Source organism: Diabrotica virgifera, chromosome 3, assembly GCF_917563875.1.
Source record: "Diabrotica virgifera virgifera chromosome 3, PGI_DIABVI_V3a".
Lineage (NCBI taxonomy): Eukaryota > Metazoa > Arthropoda > Insecta > Coleoptera > Chrysomelidae > Diabrotica > Diabrotica virgifera.
This window is the reverse complement of record NC_065445.1, coordinates 102,050,276-102,075,898: the sequence shown is the minus strand read 5'-3', so window position 1 is coordinate 102,075,898 and position 25,623 is coordinate 102,050,276. Positions and strand designations below refer to the sequence as shown.

At 33.8% G+C, this 25,623-nt stretch overlaps 1 protein-coding gene across 1 annotated transcript; it reads left to right on the top strand.

Moving 5' to 3' along the window:
* Positions 1 to 14,104: 14,104 nt before the first annotated feature.
* Positions 14,105 to 22,913, top strand: LOC126882546 (uncharacterized). Its single transcript, XM_050647514.1, has 2 exons — positions 14,105 to 16,044; positions 22,676 to 22,913. Exons 1-2 carry the CDS (start codon positions 14,105 to 14,107, stop codon positions 22,911 to 22,913), a joined length of 2,178 nt encoding a protein of 725 aa, XP_050503471.1.
* Positions 22,914 to 25,623: the final 2,710 nt, after the last annotated feature.

Here is a 25,623-nt window from a genome sequence, read left to right as displayed (position 1 = left end):
AATCATCAAAACATTATCGATGTGCAATTCTGACTTAAGCCCTTTTTCCCAAACATCAGAGAATTGCAATGTACAATTCAATACAAATGAATCATCATCGTAGTGATGATTATGGAAAAAAATATATATATATATATATAGAAATATATATATTTTGTGCAATAAAAATGTTTATATTTATCAAGGATGTATTATTTGGTATGGCCACATATCGCTCATTTACCAGAACAACGTGATATTTCAAAATATCTGATTTTTGTATTATTCGTTAAATAAATCCGCCGTATTTCATTCTATATACTGCAAAAACGTGGTATCTTTAACATAAAAGCAAAGTATGCTTTGGAGGGACAGAGAGAGAAATGATGTGACAACTCATCTTGTAGCGTTGTTTCTTTTGGACACCTCGTTATTTTCAATAATGTGACATATTAGTTGTGATCTGTTTGGCGTAGGGTAAAGTGCTCTCTGTTTTCACAAACAACGTGACATCACGACTATACCACCCTGTTATTACAAAGGTAAGATACAATCTAATGTTTAATTTTATTTCTAAAATGTAACAAAGGTATTTGACCCGTTAATGCAGAAAAAATTCAGTAACATGTGAAGTAGTCTTATCATTGATATCACGTTCTTGTTGTAAAAATATTATTTTTCATAGGTAATATCACAAGAAGAACCACTGTTGATGATAAACTGGATATTTTTGTTTTGATTATTTGTTGTTGTGCACTTTTTCCAGAAAAATTATATTATCTTACAGTCTACTATGTCATTATATCACGTTATACATACTAATAAATATTCACAATGAGAGTTATTTTTGCAGATGAGATCGCGGACTAAGAAAATGTTCAAGTTAGCATTAGAAAATACATAATTGTACTGTTGCAGGATCGTCAGGTAATGAGGTTGTTAATACTAAACAATAATTCTGATTTTGATAATGTTTTTGGTAAATGAGAATTTTATAAATTTTATTATTTGCTATTGATATAAATGTAATATTTTGTAAATAATTAATCTCGTTAATCCCAGAAAACATTATCGCTGCGAATCGGCAAGTAGCAACAATTCATTAAGTAGATCATTAAGTAGTTCTACAAAAAATATCTCGTTATTCCACGAAGGTAAGTACTTTATTAGCAAAGTTATACAACAATCGCAATCAAGAGTACTACCAAGACACGTTAACTGTTAAAAAGGGCACTCCCGAAGTCCCGAATCATGATTTACAATGTATAAACTTTGTAAATCATCATTTGGGATTTACAATGTATATAAATTGTAAATCATGATTCAGGAGTGCTTCTTGTAACAGTTAACGTGACTTGGTGTGTTTCTTTCTGGTGCAACTTGATTGTGAATATAGTATAGTTTTTTATATATTGCAGAACAATATGAATTAGGTATATTTTTGTTATTTTCACTGGTCTATATATTTTTTTATTTTGTAGATAGTGATGATTCTGTCAATGATCCCAATTCTGAACTAGAAGAGCCAGAACGTAAGACTGAAAGTAAGATGATATTGAAAACTGCTGTGACAACATTCTATATTCGACAAAGTACACAGAAATTTCTCCTTCTACATCGGTTACTATTGAAACTTCATACAAAGATACTTACCAAGATAAAACGTTACAGGACAACTTAAAAAATGTACATTCAACTAATGTAGAGAAAAGTGTAACTACTACGCAGCATGAGTCGAGAGTAATCGATGGAACGAAAAAGGAAAAGAAAATAATAAAACAGAAAAGTGAATGGAAGAAAAATGTTGTGAAAATATTAAGAAACAGTGGAAAAGCATACCAATTCTCAAAATCCAGTAAAATTTTTCTGGAACACTCTTTAAAGTCACCATGCAAATATACCTGCACATTAAAATGTCAAGTAAATCACAGTGAGTCAGCTGCAACAAATTTTAACACAATACTGGGCTCTGGGGGACATTGAAAAACAATAATTATTGTCCATTCTTAGCGTCGAAACAACGTCGTAACAAAGTCGTAACAACGTCGAAACCGTTGTCCCAAAATATCGTTATGTCAAAGTTGACTCTCATGAATGTATTGTTCCAAAGCGTAAAATTAATCATGCCTATTTTTAACTGTGTCTGGTGTGAAAACCAGAGTATGCAAAACCTTTTTTAAAAGCACATTCAGTATTAACAACCGTCCAATCAAAACAGCTTTAGAAAAAGGATAAAAATACTAATATTTCTTCCATGAAAGTTTGTGCCATGGAAATCATAGAAGTTAGATGAAAACATAAAGAATGGATTCCATTCTCGTTGGAACTTTACTGCTCTGAGCAGATGGGACGTGAACTATAAATTGTAAAATTCCCCCATCTTCCTTAGACTCAGCATCCGTTATGGCTTGCAAATTGTAGTAGCCTCGGAGGTGTTACCAGAGAAGGTTCCCATTGTTTTCAGTCTGGTGGGATATAGAGTAGCATTATGCTGTTTTATATGCCATTAGATTGAAAACTTAGTCTTTTTATAAAGAATGGAGTTAGAGAGTTCTAAAAGCAATACCGAAAGTTGATTTAATTACTTAAAACTCATAATACTATTATCTACTTAATTGCTCATTTACAGCAATTTTTTACTTCTGGTGTTCAAAGAATATTCATGAATGATCATTATCACAATTTATTTTAAAATATTTTATAACTTTCAATAAACATATGAATAATAACCATGTGTTTTATTTATTTAAGTTACCTAAAACCAGAAAATTTTATCATCTACAATGTTACAAGATAATTTATTGCATTACTTTCTTTCTATATTTTCAGAAAGAATGTGATATATATGTTAATTTTTTTTGCATGTCTTAATTCTATAAGTATATTGATAAAATCTAGGTAAAATCATTAATTTTATTCAAAGCTAATAGTTAATCTATACTCCAATTACAATTTCAAGCAAATTAATTTAGTCATTACCAGCTTATGATTTTTTTAAACATAAAAAGTGCTCTCCTGTAAAATTGTACTTTTTGTGATATCACGTTGTTCTGGTAAATGAGCGATATACTTCTGGTATATCGTCGGTGATGTGACAATACCTCCTATCTGCTTTTTCATGAATTTTGTAGGAGACGAAAAACCATTTTTAGGGTCATCTGTTTTCACATGTTTTGTAGTAAATAGATAATTGAATTTACTACAAAACATGTCAAAAAATATCATATGAAAACAGGAGGTGACTGTAAAAAAAGTTTTTAGTCTCTCTTACAAAATGGTTAACAGTTAATAGAGAGACAGATAATCGAGGTTCCACTGTATAGTGAAATTTGGACACCCGACACCCCATACAAATTTTATGGGGGTTTTGTTCGTTTAAACCCCCCCCCCCCAAACTTTTGTGTAAGTTACAATTGAATTATTATTGTGGTACTATTAAACACAATGTTTTTAAAACTTTTTTGCCTCTTAGTACTTTTTTGAAGTCAGTTTTTATCGTGATATTTTGAATATTTGTCAAATCCACCACATATTTGTATATGGTTAAGTACGATTGTAGAGACTAATAATATGAAAATTTATTTATGATTTACATTTTTAGGTATATTTTGAACCATTTTAAAAAGAAGCCATATCTTGATAAAAAGAGCTTTATCGAAAAAATAGAAAGAGGTAAAAAAGTTTTAAAAACACAGTGTTTAACTAATGGTACCGCAGAAATAATTTAATTGGAACGTACCCAAAAGTTTGGGGGGGTTAAAGGGAACAAAACCCCCATAAAATTTTTATGGGGTGCACAAATTTCACTATAATTTTTCTTTAAGATGTTACTGCAATAATATTGCTTCATGTCCATTTTCAATAAAAAATCTTTAATAGTTTTCGATATATTCGAAAAAATCGAATTTTCATTTTGTATCTTCAAAGGGCTGTAACTTTTTTTGTGTGCATATTTGTACTAAGGTAAGTTAGGTTCATTCAAATTATTTTTGGTCCCAGAATATGTGATTTAATTTACGACCAATCTTTTCGGGACACCCTGTATAATAAATGGGATTAGCTGGCTTAAAAATTCATAATCTACATTCTGTAGAAAATATACAGTTTTTGGTTTCTTTTTAACTAGATCTTAATATCTAACCAAGCATTTTAAGACCTTTTTATTATTTTTTCGATGATATATTCATGTTTTTAGTTTGTTCAAAATATTCTAGATGATTGTACACTATAATAGATAGCCAACTAAATAAACACAAAAATTTTATTTTTGTTACAGCCTGTATATAAGTTTACCTATATATACAGTGCATTACGCACCACCTTAAAAATTGGGCATTTTTGATGTCTCGAATTTCCTAAACCTGTTGTCCCATCTAAGTGATTTTTTTATAATAATATAGCCTGAGGCTATAGGTTACTGCCTTATGCTTGTCATGCACGGGGAGCTATACTGTAATATATATTATATCACGTCGCTCTCTATAGTAATGAGTGAGCCTGCACATACGGAACCATTAGTTCCCTGTCTGCAGGCTCACTCATTACTATAGAGAGCGATATGATATAATATACATATATTACAGTATAGCTACCAGTGCATGACAAGCTTAAGGATGTAACCTATAGCCTAGGCTATATTATAAAAAAATCACTCAGATGAGACAACAGGTTTAGAAAATTCGAGACATCAAAAATGCCCTATTTTTAAGGTGGTGCGTTAATTTCTTGGAGAAGTGTATTGTAATTTAATGTAAATAATGTAATATCCAATAATTGTAATTTAATATAAGATGTAATATAAGTTCCTTAAAAATATATTTTTTATTTCCCACCATACATTCTCCACAGGTCTAAATATCGATGCTAGACGTCCACCGGAGGTCCTCTCAGGACGTTAGATGGACGTTCGGCAGCAAGACATTGGACCAAACTGGGACATCCTATGAAGGTCCAATTGACATTCACTGAACGTCCCCTCGGACGTTAGGTGGACGTCCATTGGACGTTTGGCAACGTGGCATTTGGACCAAAATAGGACGTCCTGTTAAGGTCCAATTTACGTCCCCTAGGACGTCCGATTAAGGTCCAATGTACGTCCCTTCGGACCTTAAGTGGACGTCCAACAGACATTCGGTAGCGCGACATTTGGACCAAAATAGGACGTTCCTTGGACGAAAACGGACCTCCCTAAAGTCTGTGAAGGACATCCTTGAGCTATTAGGGATGTAGGTATATAGTATCTTTATTCTATTATATTCTACTCTATTTCAAACCTATTCTATATAAGTATCTACACATTACACCTATTATCATCATCATCATTCTCTTTGCCTTATCCCTATGCAGTGTCGGCTTCCCTAATTGCATTTCTCCACACAATTCTATCTTGAGTCATATCAATGTTAATCCCCTTTACCAACATGTCCTGCCTTATCGTCTTCTTTGGTCTTCCTCTCCTACTCCTTCCAGGAATCTGCACTTCAGCTATTCTTCGTATTGGGTGATTAACGTCTCGATGTTGAACATGACCAAACCATCTTAACCTATGCTCTCTCATTTTGGCATCAATTGGTGCCACACCTAGACTTCCCCTAATATACTCATATCTAATTTTATCCTTCTTTGTCACTCCACTCATCCATCTAAGCATTCTCATTTCCACCACATGCATTCGTTGTTCCGCTTTCTTTTTCACTGCCCAACATTCAGTTCCGCGCATCATAGCCGGTCTTGTGGCTGTTTTATAGAATTTTCCCTTCAGCTTCATTGGAATTTTTCTGTCACAACACACCACTCGCTTCTTTCCACTTCATCCATCCAGCCCTAATTCTACTGCATGCATCTCCATCTATTTCTCCATTACTCTGTAATACCGATCCTAGGTACTTAAAACTATTGTTTTTCACAATCATTTCACATATTATATTATATTTTACTTTATTCTATACTATATATCTATTCTAATCTATCTATATATTTCATTTAATCTGTTACATTCTACTCTATTCTGTTTTAAATCAAATACTTTATTAGTAAGTATCTACATATATATTACATCTATTCTATTATATTCTACTCTATTCTATTTCAGTTTATTTTATACTATATATCTATTCTAATCTATCTCTCTATTTTATTTATTTTATTAATCTGTTCTATTCTATTCTGTTTCAAATCAAACACTTTACTCAAACAAAGAAACAAACGACATTCAAAAGCTTCTAATAAAAAAATCATTGCATTGGTACTACTGAAAATATTGACATTTTTACAACATTTATTCCAAGTTCCTTCAATTTTTTTGAGGACAAGAAAATTTTGCTTTCAAGAAATTCACGAATTTATTGGCGTCAAGTTAATAACGAACAAACTTGGATGTCAAATTGTGCTTTGAGAACATGTCAAATTTGGCCTTGAATAACTTGGTCAATTTATTGTTCAATTTATTGTTGATGTAAAGTGCACTACAATGTGTTAAAAAGAGATGCAGCAAACCAGTCCATGAGATCTTGTCGTCAGGAAGCGCGGAAGGTAGGCTCCCTCTATGTTAATATATACCTCTATGCTCAAATCATGCAATCCGGGCCCTGGGGCCTGATTCTAATTCATTTCGACAGTCGCAATTTCATTTCGACACCGCGCGATTCTTGGGGATATTAACCTTATTATGTTGAGACTGCTCAGAATTTGGGTTGGCGCTTCGGTTTCTTGGATTTTGTTGATAGTCTGGGAAAATTATCGAAAAAATACCATTTTTGGGAAAAATTATTTACCAGCTATTTTATTGCTAAAATCGAATCTTAAGATTGCATATATTAGTAATATGGGGTATGACAAGTCCGCAGAAAGTGTGTTATTTTATTTATAAACAAATTAGCACTCCTAAATCTTCTTTTTTTTTTTCAATTAGTGGTCTGTAACTCCTATATTTTTTCCTTTGAGCCAAAAACACTCAAATAAAAATTCACCGTAATTTAGTTCTGCACAAAGTTATTTTTTTTCCGATTTCCTTCAACAAAAATTTTACTCAGAAAATCCGAGTTTTCCCAAAAAATCTGCCATTTTCAATTAAAATTTTAGGGAAGTACCTAATTATTTATCAATAATTAAATAATTGAAGACATGAAAGATTTATTATAGTAGATTATACAGAGGGGCTAAATTATGGAATAAATTCATTTCTTTAAAACGGACGATTTTGGAGCAAAATCCCGAAAGAGGTCGATTTTTATTTTTAAATTACAATTTTTTGGCATATATTTCATACTAGTGACGTCATCCATCTGAGCGTGATGACGTAATCGATAATTTTGTTAATGGGAATAGGGGTCGTGTGGTAGGTCATTTGAAAGGGCGTTTAATTCTCTATTCAGTAATATAAACATTAATATCATTAGGTATTTATACATGGTTGCCAAAAAAAAATTTTGAATTAAATTAATTGGCGCAAAAAGAAGAATGTATGTAATTTATTTAACTCAAAATACATTGTACTGCTGTCAGAAAATAGAAAAAAAGGTTTATTTCACAAATAAACATTTCTTTTCGCTTAAATTAAATCACAAACAGACTCCCTCCTACCTATTGGCAGTTTGAACTTTTAATTTAAGCTAAAAGCAATGTTTATTTGCAAAATAAACATTTTTTTCTATTTTCTGACAGCAATACAATGTATTTTGAGTTAAATAAATTACATGCATTCTTCTTCTTGCGTCAATTAATTTAATTCAAAATTTTTCTTGGCCTCCCTGTATAAATAATGAAACTAATGTTTATAATACTGAATAGAGAATTGAACGCCTTTGTAAATGAGCTACAACACGAACCCATATTCCTATTTAAAAAAATAATTACGTCATCACGCTCGGATGGATGACGTCACTAGTTTGAAATATATGCCAAGAAATTTAATTTAAAAATAAAAATCGACCTGTTTCGGGATTTTTCTCTAAAATCGTCCATTTTAGAGAAAATGAATTTATTCCATAATTTAGCCCCTCTCTGTATATCAGGAGACCGGCGACAATCTAACCAATAGTTTAGCAATAATTAAAATGTTAATTAAAAAATTTCGGTCGAAATAATAACCAGAAAGATTATGATACACCAGAATAACTATGATTTTCATATAAAAAAGCACTATACCTATTCAACGTACCTTACAGGATTGAAATTGGACCATTTGAGCGGTCTCGGGAATGTTATAAAGAAACAATTTTTTGGCTTATAAACAAATAGAACCCCTCAGAAAATATTAGATTAAATTAAATTAAGTTAACGCTGTTGAAAAGAGCACGGCTTCTGTGTCCTTTTCGAAGAAAAACAAATTGAATTGCGAGGAGTGATTCCAGGTATAACCGGTCAAATTTGACCGGCATTTGCGACAGAGTTATAAACAACAGGATTTTAATCTTTGAACCATTAGATACCTTTTAATTCCGGTCTTCTTTGTACATACAAATTTTCATATCTTCAAGACACTCATAACAAAAAAGATTTATGTCACTGTCACCAAATTATTTAATTATTGATAAATAATTACTTCCCTCAAATTTTAGTTGAAAATTAAAGATTTTGTTTGGAAAACCCGAATTTTCCGAAGAAAATTTCCGTCGAAGGAAATTGGAATAAATTATTAATGTGCAGAATTAAATTACTGTCAATTTTTATGTGAGTGTTTTGGTTTAAAGTTAAAATTTTCGGAGTTTTAGAGCAATAATAAAAAAAAAAGATTTCGGAGCGCTAATTTGTTTATAAACAAAATAGCACACTTTCTGTGGACTTTGCACAGCTATATTACTAATATAGGAAATCTTGAAGATTTTATTTCAGCATGTCCAGCAATAAAATAGCTGGTAATTAATTTTCCTTGTTTTTTACTAATTTTCCCAGATTATTACCTCACATCTTTCATTGAGTTGATGATTCATGTTGTGGACATTCTCAATTATTATATTTCTAATTTAATACTATTCTATCTAATTCCTCAAAACAAGCAAATTTCAATTAAACCCAGCTATATTATAATACCTTTTGATTTAGTTTTCCTTGCAAGAAATAAACAAAACACATCTAAACTAAACCTAACCTCGCTTTTGGCCATTCATTCATCTCCGTGTCAAATAATTTCGACAGTCGCCATCGCCATATTGAAAGCGACTTGTTTAGTGTCGAAATTTGATTTAGAATCAGGGCCCTGATTCTAAATCAAATTTCGACCAAAAACAAGTCGCTTTCAATATGGCGACTGTCGAAATTATTTGACACGGAGATGAATGAATGGCCAAAAGCGAGGTTAGGTTTAGTTTAGATGTGTTTTGTTTATTTCTTGCAAGGAAAACTAAATCAAAAGGTATTATAATATAGCTGGGTTTAATTGAAATTTGCTTGTTTTGAGGAATTAGATAGAATAGTATTAAATTAGAAATATAATAATTGAGAATGTCCACAACATGAATCATCAACTCAATGAAAGATGTGAGGTAATAATCTGGGAAAATTAGTAAAAAAACAAGGAAAATTAATTACCAGCTATTTTATTGCTGGACATGCTGAAATCAAATCTTAAGATTTCCTATATTAGTAATATAGCTGTGCAAAGTCCACAGAAAGTGTGCTATTTTGTTTATAAACAAATTAGCGCTCCGAAATCTTTTTTTTTTATTATTGCTCTATAACTCCGAAAATTTTAACTTTAAACCAAAACACTCACATAAAAATTGACAGTAATTTAATTCTGCACATTGATAATTTATTCCAATTTCCTTCGACGGAAATTTTCTTCGGAAAATTCGGGTTTTCCAAACAAAATCTTTAATTTTCAACTAAAATTTGAGGGAAGTAATTATTTATCAATAATTAAATAATTTGGTGACAGTGACATAAATCTTTTTTGTTATGAGTGTCTTGAAGATATGAAAATTTGTATGTACAAAGAGGACCGGAATTAAAAGGTATCTAATGGTTCAAAGATTAAAATCCTGTTGTTTATAACTCTGTCGCAAATGCCGGTCAAATTTGACCGGTTATACCTGGAATCACTCCTCGCAATTCAATTTGTTTTTCTTCGAAAAGGACACAGAAGCCGTGCTCTTTTCAACAGCGTTAACTTAATTTAATTTAATCTAATATTTTCTGAGGGGTTCTATTTGTTTATAAGCCAAAAAATTGTTTCTTTATAACATTCCTGAGACCGCTCAAATGGTCCAATTTCAATCCTGTAAGGTACGTTGAATAGGTATAGTGCTTTTTTATATGAAAATCATAGTTATTCTGGTGTATCATAATCTTTCTGGTTATTATTTCGACCGAAATTTTTTAATTAACATTTTAATTATTGCTAAACTATTGGTTAGATTGTCGCCGGTCTCCTGATATACAGAGAGGGGCTAAATTATGGAATAAATTCATTTTCTCTAAAATGGACGATTTTAGAGAAAAATCCCGAAACAGGTCGATTTTTATTTTTAAATTAAATTTCTTAGCATATATTTCAAACTAGTGACGTCATCCATCCGAGCGTGATGAAGTAATTATTTTTTTAAATAGGAATATGGGTTCGTGTTGTAGCTCATTTACAAAGGCGTTCAATTCTCTATTCAGTATTATAAACATTAATATCAATATTTATACAGGGAGGCCAAAAAAAATTTTGAATTAAATTAATTGACGCAAGAAGAAGAATGCATGTAATTTATTTAACTCAAAATAGCTCAGCACTATTGCTGTCAGAAAATAGAAAAAAATGTTTATTTTGCAAATAAACATTGCTTTTAGCTTAAATTAAAAGTTCAAACTGCCAATAGGTAGGAGGGAGGCTGTTTATGATTTAATTTAAGCGAAAAGAAATGTTTATTGGTGAAATAAACCTTTTTTTCTATTTTCTGACAGCAGTACAATGTATTTTGAGTTAAATAAATTACATACATTCTTCTTTTTGCGCCAATTAATTTAATTCAAAATTTTTTTTGGCAACCCTGTATAAATACCTAATGATATTAATGTTTATATTACTGAATAGAGAATTAAACGCCCTTTCAAATGACCTACCACACGACCCCTATTCCCATTAACAAAATTATCGATTACGTCATCACGCTCAGATGGATGACGTCACTAGTATGAAATATATGCCAAAAATTGTAATTGAAAAATAAAAATCGACCTCTTTCGGGATTTTGCTCCAAAATCGTCCGTTTTAAAGAAATGAATTTATTCCATAATTTAGCCCCTCTGTATAATCTACTATAATAAATCTTTCATGTCTTCAATTATTTAATTATTGATAAATAATTATTTACTTCCCTAAAATTTTAATTGAAAATTGCAGATTTTTTGGAAAAACTCGGATTTTCTGAGTAAAATTTTTGTTGAAGGAAATCGGAAAAAAAATAACTTTGTGCAGAACTAAATTACGGTGAATTTTTATTTGAGTGTTTTTGGCTCAAAGGAAAAATTATAGGAGTTACAGACCACTAATTGAAAAAAAAAAGAAGATTTAGGAGTGCTAATTTGTTTATAAATAAAATAACACACTTTCTGCGGACTTGTCATACCCCTTATTACTAATATATGCAATCTTAAGATTCGATTTTAGCAATAAAATAGCTGGTCAATAATTTTTCCCAAAAATGGTATTTTTTCGATAATTTTCCCAGACTATCAACAAAATCCAAGAAACCGAAGCGCCAACCCAAATTCTGAGCAGTCTCAACATGATAAGGTTAATATCCCCAGTTGCTGTCATGGCGGTGTCGAAATGAAATTGCGACTGTCGAAATGAATTAGAATCAGGGCCCCGATGACGATGACTGCCCAAGGTTCATAAATAGACAGGTTGCATGGTAACTTTCCACCAATCAGCGTCGAGAATCTAATGGCGGGAGTGACGTCACCCAGAATGCTGCATTCAAATTCATTCACTTCACTCATTGAAATGAACTCGGAAAGTAGGAATGTTTTTAATGATTGAAAATATATATGTATATTTAAAAAAAATACTTTGGATTTTTAATGACTATTTATTTAATATATTCTTTAAAAAATGTGGTAGATACCTGTAGAGTTACAAAAATCATAGAATATAATTGCAATTAAATATATGAAGTAGAATAGCATTACTACTTAAGAGGAAAGGAACATTTTGACGCCTGTCAAAATTTTAAATGTATTCATTTTTTTCGAATCCTGACAAAACTAATAAATATTTTTGAAAAATTTAAACGCAGAATGAAAGACTACTTTATTGCCGAGGGCCGAAAGTCCCTTAGAATGAACAAAAGGTTTCTTTTGAATGATATATTTGAAATTAAAAATCACACTACATTTTCTCTTAGTTTTTCACCCCTGTAACTTATTTAAATAAACATTATAGAAGCTTTCAGGGACTTTCGGCCCTCGGTAAGAACGTATTCTTTCATTCAGCTTTAAATTTTATCAAAAATATTTATTAGTTTTCTCAGGATTCGAAAAAAATGAATCCCCCATTTAAATACCATTGCAGCCGAAAATACGTACCCACCCCCTTAATTAAAGCAGAAGTAGATTCTTTCTTCTGTTTATATATGGGACTAAATCATTCAAATATCCTAGGTATATTAATAATGGGTTGAATACAATTTACTTTTTTAAATGATTTTGAGTAGGTATATAATCATTTTGAATTGGGCATGTAGTACATTATTATAAATTCCTTCTAACATGTAAACCATGGTGAAAAAGAGATTCAACTAAAGATTTATGTACCTATCAAAATTAGTAGCTTTTCCCTTAAGTTTAACATAAGAGTATCTGATTACTTTAGGTACTGGATTATAGTACAGTCGAACCCGCTTATTGGAATAGCCTTCGTGCCAAGCAAAAGTATTCCTATAACCAGGATATTCTAATAGCCGATCATTAGTGGCTAGCAAAACTGTTTCGGGACCTCAAATTTATATTCTTTAAACCGGCATATTCCTATAACCGGTATTCCAATAAGCGGGTTTGCCTGTATCTAAAACTATTAAAACATTATGATTCCATTCAATAGGTACCTGTGAAGTTTTACATTAACAGTAAATTATAAAAAAAGTACAATTTCAGTGCAATAAAGGGAATTTTCCCCATTTTATATATTCATTTACTTTATAATTGTTTATTCAAACGATCTTCAGATGGCTGCAATATTAGTTATAATTTTATATGAAACAATTATAGGTACAAAGATCTATTATCTATAGACTTAATTAGATATATTGTTCAATAAGTCTAAGCAGATTGTAACGTACACAAATGATGTAAACTTAATGTGAAGAACCGCAAGAGATATTACAGAACTCTATGTGGAGCTTAAAGAAAATGCGAAAGAAATAGGACTATGCGTCAACGTATATAACACTTCTTGTAAAAGAGTTTTGGGTTTAAGTTATTATACTAAAAACACTTAATGATATCTATAGATACATTATATCTCAAGATATAAACACAAATTAAAACACTAACGATATTTAGTAACAAAATATAGCCTCCAAACTACGTATCCTATTATGTTTACAAACAATTCGTAAAATTGATCGTCTGGGTGACGTCACGATGACAATATTTCATTTGTCAATGTCAAAGTTACCATACAACCTATGGTATAGGGACCTTGATGACTGCCAATCACAGCAAACGTCCATAGAGGTAAATTGACATAGAGAGAATGTCATTCAAAGCGAAGTGACGACGCCATCTTTTTTCTTTGGATTAGTGCTGTTTCACTCTTACGCATATTAAGCTACGACAGTTGTCCTCCTCTTCCGTGCCTATATTCACACCTTAATGTCATCTTAGTTTCTCGGTACAATGTGCTAGAAAGAGATAGCGCAAACCAGTCGAAGAGATATTGTCGTCAGGACGCGCGGAGTGAAGGCTCACTCTATGTTAATATATACCTATGCAAACGTCCGTGTTGAGTTTAGTCACGTTTAGTGTGGTCTCTTCTAGAACCGTCTATATTCCTTAGAATACGATCGACTCAGGCGTTCGACTCAGGCGATAATGCACGTAGTCCCAATGCTGGCAACAAATTAGTGTACAGTGGGAACTGTTACAAGTTAAGTACAATGAGCTTTGCGTCGTGGAAAGTGCGGTGTTTGAAGCTATGATCGAAAAGGCTTCCGAGGCAGAATTAATCAGTGAGATGGAGGCAAAGGATAGATACAGCACACGCTACTATGAACTGAAGTACAAATGCGAAGACAGACCCAGTTTAGTAAGTTCAGAGTCATCAATAAAAGGTAAGCGCAGTTTTAAATTACCTCCAATCGAATTCAAGAAATATTCTGGGGACTTGATAGATTGGCTTCCATTTTGGTCGCAGTTCAAAGTAGTGCATGATGATCCATCGATTGATTTAAACGACAAAATAGCTTATTTGAGACAAGCCACTGTAGACGGTAGTAAGGCCAGACGTTTAGTGGAGAGTTTTCCTGCAGTAGCCGATAATTACTCAAAAATTATAAAGAGTTTGAAGTCTAGGTTTGGCAGAGAGGATCTCCAGATTGAAGTATATATTAGGGAGCTCTTAAAGTTAATTTTGAGTCGAGTTTCTAGTAGTTCTTGTAATGTTTCTGCACTATATGATATGATAGAGAGTCAACTTCGTTCACTTGAGACCTTAGGCATAACTGCTGACAAATATGCGGCAATATTGTATCCCCTTATTGAGTCATGTTTACCGGAGGATATGATCAGACTATGGCATAGATCTTCACAGTTTTTAAGGCCTTCTGGTTCCGTATCCATGCACAATGTCGAAAAATTTGCAGAAGTTTCAACTTTGGAGACAAGATTAAGTGGGCTAATGAGTTTTCTACAAAATGAAGTTCAAAATGAACAAAAAATTAATTTAGCAACGGAAGGTTTTGGTTTATCAACTGAAAATAAATGTAAATCCAATAACCTGGTTGAAAAGAAGAATATAAAATTACCAAAGCAAGGAACTGATCAGCCATCAGCGACCGCTGCTGGGTTGGTAAATTATGAGGTTGACAGGTGTATTTTTTGCGAAGGACAGCATGACAGTATCAATTGTTTTAAAGCACAAAAATTGTCTATGGAACAGAAACGACGAACATTGTCAGAGAAGAAAGCCTGTTTTCGATGTTTGAAGGTTCGACATTCTTCGAAGAAGTGTAGAGCACGTTTGAATTGTATTTTGTGTTGTAAATCCCATGTTGTTTTGATGTGTCCTGATTTACCTGTTAACAAAATTGATACATCGACCTCAAGTATCAGCCGCTCGGAAGAAAATATTACTGAGGATCAGACGCTTGCGAATTTGAATAATACACAGGTTTTTTTACAAACTCTGCGAGTAAACATAAGAAGTGCACATGGTACTAAACAAGTAAGGGCACTTATTGACACTGGATCGCAGAGAACATATATTTTACAGCGTACCGCACAAGAAATGGGTTTTTCTGCTAAAGGAACGGAAAATATCGTACATACGTTATTTGGCGGTAAAAGTACTTCTGAACAACGACATAAATTATACAAGGTAACTGCGAGTGAAGGAGCTTACTCTTGTTCATTTGATGCCTTAGATCAACCAAAAATTTGTGCAGATGTCTCTCCTGTTTATCACGGCCCTTGGGTTGAGGAACTTAGTGACATGAATATTTCGCTCAGCGATGTCGGACATATAGCACCAATTGAGATTTTGTTAGGAGCTGATGTTGTAGGCAAATTGTATACAGGGAGGAAATATCAGTTACAGTGTGGTCTTGTAGCAGTTGAAACTTTGTTAGGTTGGACTCTTATGGGCAAGGTGCCGGCGGTTGCTTCTAATTTCAGCACATCTATGATGTCGATTGCGTTGTTTGTTGATAGTTCTTCTGTGGCGAAACTCTGGGAGCTTGATATTATTGGGATAACCGATCCTGTAGAAAAATTGACACGAGAGGTGGCGGCCAAGGAGGCTAAGAATTTTTTCTATGAGACTATCCGATGTGACAACGAAGGTAGGTATGAGGTTATGTTACCTTGGTTGAACAAGCATCCTTTAATTTCAGATAATTTAGTTGTCGCTAGAAGAAGGTTAGATACTACTTTAAATAAGTTGAAAAAGTCCAATTTGTTTGAATCGTATAATTTAATATTCAATGAGTGGTTGAACGAGGGTGTGATCGAAATAGTAAATAATCCGGAAGAGAATAATTGTGTGCACTATTTGCCTCACAGGCCCGTTATTAAAAATACTAGCGAAACCACGAAAATTAGGCCAGTCTTTGATGCATCATCTCATGAACAGGGTCAAAGAATACATATCTCCCAAGAACCGACACAAACGGATTATCTATGAACTAAATTTTTATGCGCATGTGCCAGATCGGCCATTTCTCAATTTGTATGAATAGCAAATAATTTTGGTGACATTTGTCTTGTACAGGATCGGCGTTTGTTGTCACAGTTGTTTGTTTGGCTTGGCTTGGCGTTAGTATTTTGTTTTTGTATCAGTTTGTAGCTCATAATATTTTGTATAGACTTATTTTCTATATATATTTTCTTATATAGCCTACAACTATTAATTGTTATTTTCCAACATTTATACAATTTAATTCTTTTTGAGATATCTTGATTATGTGAATTAATTATTTTAAGCTTTTTCATGAACTATAAACTATCGTATAAAAAATTAATTTTGTATTTATTGGGATTTCACAAAGAATTTGAATCTAAAATATCCTACAAATTCTCTAACCTTTCTTTGACCTCTACTGTACCAAATGCATCTGCAGGAAGAGCACAAAGTCATATTTTATATGTGTTCATTCCACAAGCCACGTGCTGTGTTTAAAAAGTTGAGAATCCAATACTCACAAAAACTTCCATAAAGTACTTTTATCAGCAAACCTAAATTAAATTTAATAAACTATGTTTCATTAAATTGTTTCTGTAGTTTGTATAAAACAATAACTTAGGTCAAATATATAAAACAATTTATGACTGACTACTTGAAATTCAGGATTTTCAGGAGTAACATTATATAATTTAGCTAATTCAAAAAGTTTGATCCAATATCACTTGAAATTGTTTCAACATTCAAGTTAATGCTTGATAATTGACAATACACTCTTCATAATAGGTTTACATTCTCTTGATTATACTTGCGTTCCAACAAAAAAAAGCTAAAGGCTGCTTTCATATGGAATATAAGATTCTGACCATAATGATCAAAACGTTTCCATATATATATTAATTAAAAAAATTACTTTTTCTCTTTTCTCGATTGCTTATTAGTTTTTATTGTATACTATATATATTTTTTCAGTTATTACATCTTTATATTTATAGAAATAAAATAGTACAATACTTATTGGTTTTTTATTTATTTACCCCGATATTCGACTTTAAAGAATGTACTGGCTGGTTTTGGCTGGAATGTACGGAATGTTTTGGCTGGTTTCCAAGACAATAAAAATTGAAAATATTGACATTCGATTTTAACATACAGTTTCTTGTTGTTGATCACGAACATTTGTCATCCAAAAAGAATTGGATTCCGTGACGGTTACAACGGCTGTTATTTTTCAATTATTTTACGAAATAACGAATATAATGAATTAGGAAATACCTCGACAAACAAGTAATTGGTCCTAGGTTTTCACCCAAAGTAATCGAAAGTAGAACTGGAAGTCGATATTGGAACTCTTCGTGTAACTTTGCGTCGATTGATCTACGATTTTACTAATTTTGTCATCTAGTTTTACATTCATATCATATTTTGAGTGACTTTAAAGCAGTATCTACGGTTGTAACTCTAAAACCGAAGTCCGATGTCAAATTTCTCATCTTTAATACCATCCATGGGTTATAAGCTTTCATTCGACACCTCATTTGTCATTCTATCTGTATTAGTAACTGAGGAGTTGTATTCGCGGTCGGACGGACAGACAGTCATGAAACCAGAAGTATATATTTGTTCTCGTCTTGCGAATGCGTGTCGAATAATATATCACTTGTGCTATTGCGGTGACTTTAAAAGAGTACTTCCGGTCGCATTTCTAAAACCGGAAGTCCTAGGTCAAATTTCCCACCTTTAGTACCATCCATGTATTATGAGCTTTCATTCGACACCTCATTTGTGATTCTACCTGGTATAGTGACGGAGGAGTTACATTTCCGGTCGGACGGACAGACAGTCTAGGTCAAATGTCTCACCTTGAGTACCATTCATGTATTATAAGCTTTAATTTGACACCTCATTTGTCATTCTACCTGGTATAGTGACTGAAGGAGTTATATTCGGGGTCGGACGGACAGACAGCCTATTAGGTCACACCAAATCGTTCAAATTCTCACCAACTTGTTCACACTTTTTCAAAATTGGTGAAAACAACAAATTTTATTTTGTATCGTTGTATCAATATAAGCCAAAAAGAATAATTAGTGAATGTCACGCCACTATAATATATTTTATTATTGGTCTTTCAATGCTAAAATCAGGATAAAAAAGGTATTTTATCCATGGTTTTAATCAATATAATTCTCACCATTACTTTGTGTTGTATTTGCAACCTTTTGTAAATCAAAAATAATTCCGCCATTAAGAATGTCAACAAAAGCCGGCCCTGCATGCAACCTTTCTCTCAGTGCAACTAAAATTTTATTGATACACGCCAGAAATATGAGAGACTTTTCTCAGTGTACTCGCGTGTACACTTGCCAACTCGGTACTAAAATTAAGTACATGCTAACAACAAAAGAATCGCCGTCCGTGTCGGTTCTTGTGAGAGATATGTATTCTTTGACAGGGTCGTCCTTCTTTGAACCAGTGTTTAGAGGTAGGGCCTAATCTTATTGAACTTATTCCTTCTGTATTATTACGGTTCAGACAACAAAAAATAGGTGTTGTGTCGGATATTCGAAAGGCTTTTCTTCAAATTTCTGTACATTCGAAGGACAGGGATTTTTTGAGGTTCCTATGGGTAAACAATGAAGGAAAGGAATTTGTATTTCGACATAGGAGAGTTGTTTTTGGAGTCAACTGTAGTCCATTTCTTCTGGGTGCTACTATAGAATTTCATTTGATAAAGACGCTGGAGAAGTGTTGTAATGATATGCCGTACTCTAAAAATACAATTGAAAGGCTTATGATTGGGTTCTATGTAGATAATTGTGTGACTAGTGTTACTGATGAGAATGAGTTGAGAAAGTTCGTATCAGAAGCAACTGCCATCATGGAGGAAGCTAAGATGGATTTGAGAGGGTGGGAGTCTTCTGGTAGTACAAAAACAGTTGTCCCTGTTCTTGGTCTTCTCTGGGACTCCTCAAGAGACACACTAAAAATCAATGGTGAAATTTTTCAGGGAGTGGTCGGAAAAGAACCCATAACTAAGAGACTGATGCTTTCTGTAGCTCAGAGTATATTTGACCCTATTGGTTTTACCTGTCCAGTATCTCTGTTCCCTAAACTGTTGCTGCAGAAACTTTGGGAAAAGCGCCTGGGATGGGATGCACCAGTCGAGAATGACATGGCTGAGGAATTTTGTCAATGGGTTACTCATCTTCCTGAACTGTCGAGTATTGAGATTCCACGTTGGATCCAGGCTGGGCCCATTGAAGCTGACCATTGGAGTTTGCACACCTTTTCAGATGCAAGTAAGAAAGCTTATGCAGCCGTAGTGTTTTTGAGAGTTCTTCGGAATGATGGTGTTTCGATTTTTCTTATAGCAGCTAAGAGTCGTGTGGCTCCTTTGAAGAAGATTTCTATACCTAGATTGGAACTGTTGGCAGCCACTATTGGTGCTAGACTTTATCAGTCAGTCAAAAGACAATTTTCTCAGCATGTTGAGTCTTATTTTTGGAGTGATTCCACTACGGTTCTTTCTTGGATTCAACGTAAGGATGACTGGTCTGTTTTTGTTTTTAATAGAGTTCAGGAGATTAGAAATTTAGCCAATGCTGAGTGTTGGAAATATGTGCCTGGTTCTCTCAACCCTGCCGATCTTCCATCAAGAGGCTGTGGTGTTCGGCAATTGTTCGAATCTCGATGGTGGGAGGGCCCGGAATGGTTGTACAGAAACGAAAATTATTGGTCCCAACAAAAAGTAGAGGTTGATGAAGAAGAAGTCGGCACTGAGAAAAAGAAAAAAGCCATTTCGTCACTATTGAATATGACGTCCGACGATTGGCACCTGCGTTACTTTTCTCAGTTCACAAAACTGTTAAGAATGATGGCTTGGACGCTACGATCTTGTTACAATACGAGAAATTCAAATGGAAAACTTACAGGCGAATTGGTCGCGGAGTAAATCGACAAAGCCGAAATGTTTGTGTTGAAGTTAGTGCAGAAAGAAGCGTTCGGTTCAGATACGAAACGAATTTCCTCGCTAAACACGTTTGTCGATGAATTTGGACTTATACGTTTAAAAACTCGCGTTACCGAGAGAATTGACACGGAAGATTTTCGTCTGCCTATCTTACTTCCGGGTGAACATTTTATAGTGCGCAAGTTGATTTTGAGCTTACACAAAAACTCTTGTCACATTGGTACACAGGGACTGCTTAGTTTGCTCCGCGAAAAATATTGGACTTTAGGGGGTAGACGGATTGTGCGGTCCATTTTAAAAGAATTTGGTGTGTGCAAGAGACAAGATGGGAAATCGTTCGAAGTACAAACGCCTTCATTGCCGGCCGATAGAGTTCGAGATGCTGCAGTGTTTGAGATTTCCGGGGTGGACTTAGCTGGGCCTCTTTACTTGAAATCGGGCGAGAAGGCATGGATTTGTTTGTTCACTTGTGCCGTTTATCGCGCAGTTTATCTGGAACTCGTTACCTCCTTGTCAACAAATGCATTTATTCAAGCTTTCCGTCGCTTTGTTGCCAGGCGTAGACGCCCGAGAACGGTTTATAGTGACAATGGAACGAATTTTACGGGACTTGAGAAGGCGCTTAAGCAATTGGACTGGAACATGATCGCGGAATATAGTTCTACACAACGTATTAAGTGGCGTTTCAACCCCCCTACAGCTGCATGGTGGGGTGGATTTTGGGAGCGATTAATAGGTATTGTGAAAGGACTTTTGCGAAAAGTTTTGGGTCGAGCGTCTCTCAATTATGAAGACTTATTGACATTGTTGTGTGATTGTGAGAGTATAGTCAACTCGCGGCCATTGACGTATATTTCGGATGATCCTACTGAGTTAGCCGCGTTGACGCCAGGTATGTTTTTACGTGAGCAAGTCAGTTACGAGTTGCCGGATTGTGATTTGCTAGAGCAGAATTCTCTCACACGCAAAATACGCCGTTTGCAAGAGTTGAGAAGTCATTTGCGAAAAAGATTTCGTGCTGAATATCTGGCTCAACTCAAAGCGGGAACGAAGAAGACGAAAGTTTCTAAAGTGTCTATCGGGATGTCGTTTTAGTAGGCAACGAAAACATCAAGCGTCTTCAGTGGCCTTTAGGAAAAGTTATTGAACTTTTACCCGGTAGAGATAATCAGGTGCGACTAGTTCGTCTTGCGACGGCACAAGGCCAACTTCTGAGACCGTTGCAAAGGCTTTACCCAGTGGAAGTCGTGGAGGCAGTTACTGCTGGCGAGAATATCCAGGGTATTACCCTACGGGATGCGGCTCCGGAGACAGTGCCTCACGAGAACGGTTGTCAGCTCCAGGCTGAGGAAGAATCAAGTGAAATAAGTGCGGGAGTGACAAAAAGCAGAGCACCCGATTTAAATTAAAGATGTACGCGAATTGGCCGGGTAGTTAAAACTCCTGTAAGATTCAAGTGACATTTTCTTGACTTGATTTTTTCATGACTCTGTTTGTTTTTGATATATTTTACTTTTCACTTTATTTGATATTTTATTGTAATTTTTCGTGACTCTCTGTATTTTTTGAGAAATTTTGTCAAATTCCCCAAGGTGGGAGAATGTCGAGTCATTATAAAATATGGCAGTGTCCGTGTTTAAAAGATATTTCTGCTTTATACATACGGCGAGCCATATGGTTTGTTTTTCGTTGTTTTAAGGTGAAGGGATGATGGGCGTACTAGCCAGCCCACTTGAGATTGAAATCTATGATAAGAATGTATTGCAGTTTTAAGGAATGTGTAGATATTGGATATTATGTTTTTAAGTCAGTCGAGTTTGTAACATTCTTCGGATAACATCCAAATAAAAACTTTATTTTAAGCTACACTTGCGTATTTTTAATAGGGGTAATTTTCTGTAAACGAAAGTTATTTTCTATAATTTAATTTCGAACCAGGGATCTTTGCGTGAAGTAACTCGTGGACATCCCTACGTAACAAATAGTGCACTTTTTAAGAAATGATTTAAAAAACTAGTTAAACCATCCGTTTCGAAATTCAATAAGGAAGTGGGGCTTCCCAAAAGAGCTTTATTTTTCTTAGATAATACTACTTTACACCCTGAAGTAATGGAGCTTATATTTGATGAAATTAAAGCTGTTCTCCTACCACTAAATGTGACCCCGTTAGTGCAACCCATGGATCGGGGTAATCTGCAGTTTATAAAACTCTACTATACAAAAATTTTTATACGGACTGTATTAGAAGGCGAGGACAGATTCATTACTGACAACCTGAAAAAAAAATCACCCTAAAAGATGTCATTTATTGGGTGGCTGAGGCCTGGGACAACTGCCTTAATAATTTAATTAGAAAATCGTGCATAGGTTGTGACTAGATTTACAATTTAAACAAGTCCATTCGTCCAAGTTCCATTACAAGAAGACCTCCTAGAAGTCGTACAACAACTTCCAGGGTGTGAAAACGAAAAATGCATTGCAATTACAAAATGGATTGAAGCTGGCGACAATGGACACCAAGAATTTGCGGATGAAGACATTGTAGAGTTAATTCAACCTCGAGGCAACCCTAATGAAGATGAAAAAAGCGAGGAAGATACTGTCAGGTCAAGTGATACACGTAGATGCCACTAAAGCTCTGGATGTGGCTCTACGTTATGTAGAGCAAAACTCTGCTGCGTTACCAGTCGATTTAATGTTTACGCTAGTGGCGGCTCGTCAGAGGAGGCAAGGGAGGCTTAGCCTCCCCATAAATTTTTTACACACTCTACACTGTTTTGTTTATCATGAATCGCGAAAACAACAAGCACTCTCACTATTATACAACGTGTAAATTCCATATTATCACTAAATATCAATACACACGGAGCATTAGCATTAGAACGCATGATCGCGTCTCAGTTTTATTATTATTGTAGGCAGGACCCTGGCCCACATAACAATTTCATGTTCTTAGTAGATTCATAGAACATACTTTTCAGAAAAAGTATATACTTAGAATATGCGTAATTACCATTGCGAATGTGCAGAGCATATACTGAGTATATACTACATTACAGTACTTAAACGTTCTATGTATATACTTAGAATGTACTACCGCACTTCTTTTCAGTATATACCAAGAACATACTTTTTAGAAGATTCTAAGGAGGTGCTATAAACCTTCTATTTATATACTTAGAATGTACTATCGCACATATTTTAGTATATGGGAAGAATATTCCAAGGAAGTGCTATATACCTTCTAGTTATATACTTAGAATGTACTATCGCACATATTTTTAGTATATGGGAAGAATATTCCAAGGATGTGCTGTATTTCTCAGAAGTATGTTTTCAACATCACCCAATCTCATCCTATAGGTTCTACCAAAGAATACTAACACACCCACAGGGTGTGTTAGTATTCTTTGGTTCTACTAATATATTATATTTACATATTCTAATTGCATATGAAAATGTAGTTATTACATTCTACAATATTACGTAAAAAGTAAGTATAAAATATATAAACTTTAGTTAGTTATATAGGTACCTATGTATAATAAATATTATATGGGTAAGTAGCCTATATATAAAATATAAGTAATATATTTAGTTATTATGTGCACATCAAAATAAAAATGCTGCTTATATAATTATATAATAGCCAAATATATTATAATATGTATGTAAATTACTAAAATTTATAGGTATCTATATACATTATACATACTTTTACTTACTAGGTATTTAGGAAATATTGAAGTACCAATATGAATTTATTAATTTTCAAACTGCTTTTTATGTTCTTAAAAATGTTTTAGTCTTGTAGCTAGACATACTTGGTCCTACCTAACAGCGTAGACATAAATGCATAACTGTACTGGAAACTATTTTCATATTTTGCTCTTTTGTTACCTACCCCCTTCCCTTGTGCAGGTATAAAATGCAATGCAAGGGTCAGAATGACAATGAATGGCCGTTTCCGGATTCCCGAAAATTATTTTACTTAAGGGTCGTTTAAACACAGCGATAAATCAAACAACTTATCAAGGTCAATCGAGTTGTTGCAACTTATCATTGTGTGTAAACGGTGCATCGCACAACTTATCAAAGTTGGAGTTGGGTTGAAGGTGGTATCGCATTGAATCGCAGCGTCTAAACAGCGTTTCAACTTGTCATCACAACTAGTTGCTGTGACTTGTCGTTGTGTTTAAACGACGCTTTATGGTATAAACTCAAATCAAAATGGTATATTCATTTCAACTGAAAACGAAACGAGAATTTCTCATTTTTCTTCACAATAGAATTATTAATTTTTAAACTTTTTACCATACAATTAAAACGGTTTAAAAAAATGAATTAGATAGTTCAGTAGTACCTACTAAAATACATAAATTTTATTAATTCTTCTTAACGCGAAGTTGATAATCTATAGGCTCACATTATTCTTCTTCCTATAGGTACGTACATACAGTATATTATTTTTTAGATATTTTAAAAGTATATACAAGTAGGTATGTGTTAAGTATATACTTTTGCATATACTTACGCATATACTAAAAATATTCGATTAAGGTATATTCTAAGAATAAAGTTTTACGAACATTCCGAGATACTACGTACCCGAATGTGCTCAGTATATTCGGGGCAAGAATATTCTTTGAGGCACATGCAAAGAACATGAAATTTAGAATGTTTTTTTATGGTACATGCTATGCTTGTACTACGCATATACTAAAAAGGATATACTTCGACGAATGTTGGTAGGATATGCTTAGAACATAATGCGAACATCATTGTTATGTGGGGGGTTATCCCGAGATGCATGAACGGAGCCGAGAAGCCCAGCAGTCTCAGTTGCTAATGCTCCGTACAGCGCAGCAGGCGTTTAAGTCTCCTGACAGTCTCATCTACGGTGCCATCACACGCTGCCCGGAGATATACCAAGGGAGGCTCCGTTGCGTGGTTGCGTGCGTCTCGGGACAACGAATTTTAGGGTCCTGACTAAAAATAATGAAAAATCTAAAAGTGCTAATTTTGTTATGAAATTTGGTATGTGGGGTTAGAATAATATTTGGAACAACTTGTCCAAATAACTTTTTCCGATATCTCTAACTCAAAGCAAAATATCGGTAATTTATCGTGTTTTTGAATTCGCAGTAGGCTGCGTTTAGAATTAAAAAAATTCAGTTGAGTATCTGAAAAAATGTGAAGCTTCATTATGTATGGACTGCAAAACTTCATATCTGTATTTATTTTGATATGCATATCTATTTACAAAGATGCAATTGTTAACAAATAAACGACACAATCTTTGCTATTAAACTTTTACAATTAGACTAACTATTTTTAAAATGAT

What these genes read in the sequence shown, in the direction of transcription:
- LOC126882546 (XM_050647514.1), top strand. Translation starts at nt 14,105, where the DNA reads ATGATCGAAAAGGCTTCCGAGGCAGAATTAATCAGTGAGATGGAGGCA. An exon ending in TTAGTTGTCGCTAGAAGAAG is followed by an intron (nt 16,045 to 22,675) that starts GTTAGATACTAC and finishes AATTTAAACAAG; the next exon opens with TCCATTCGTCCAAGTTCCAT.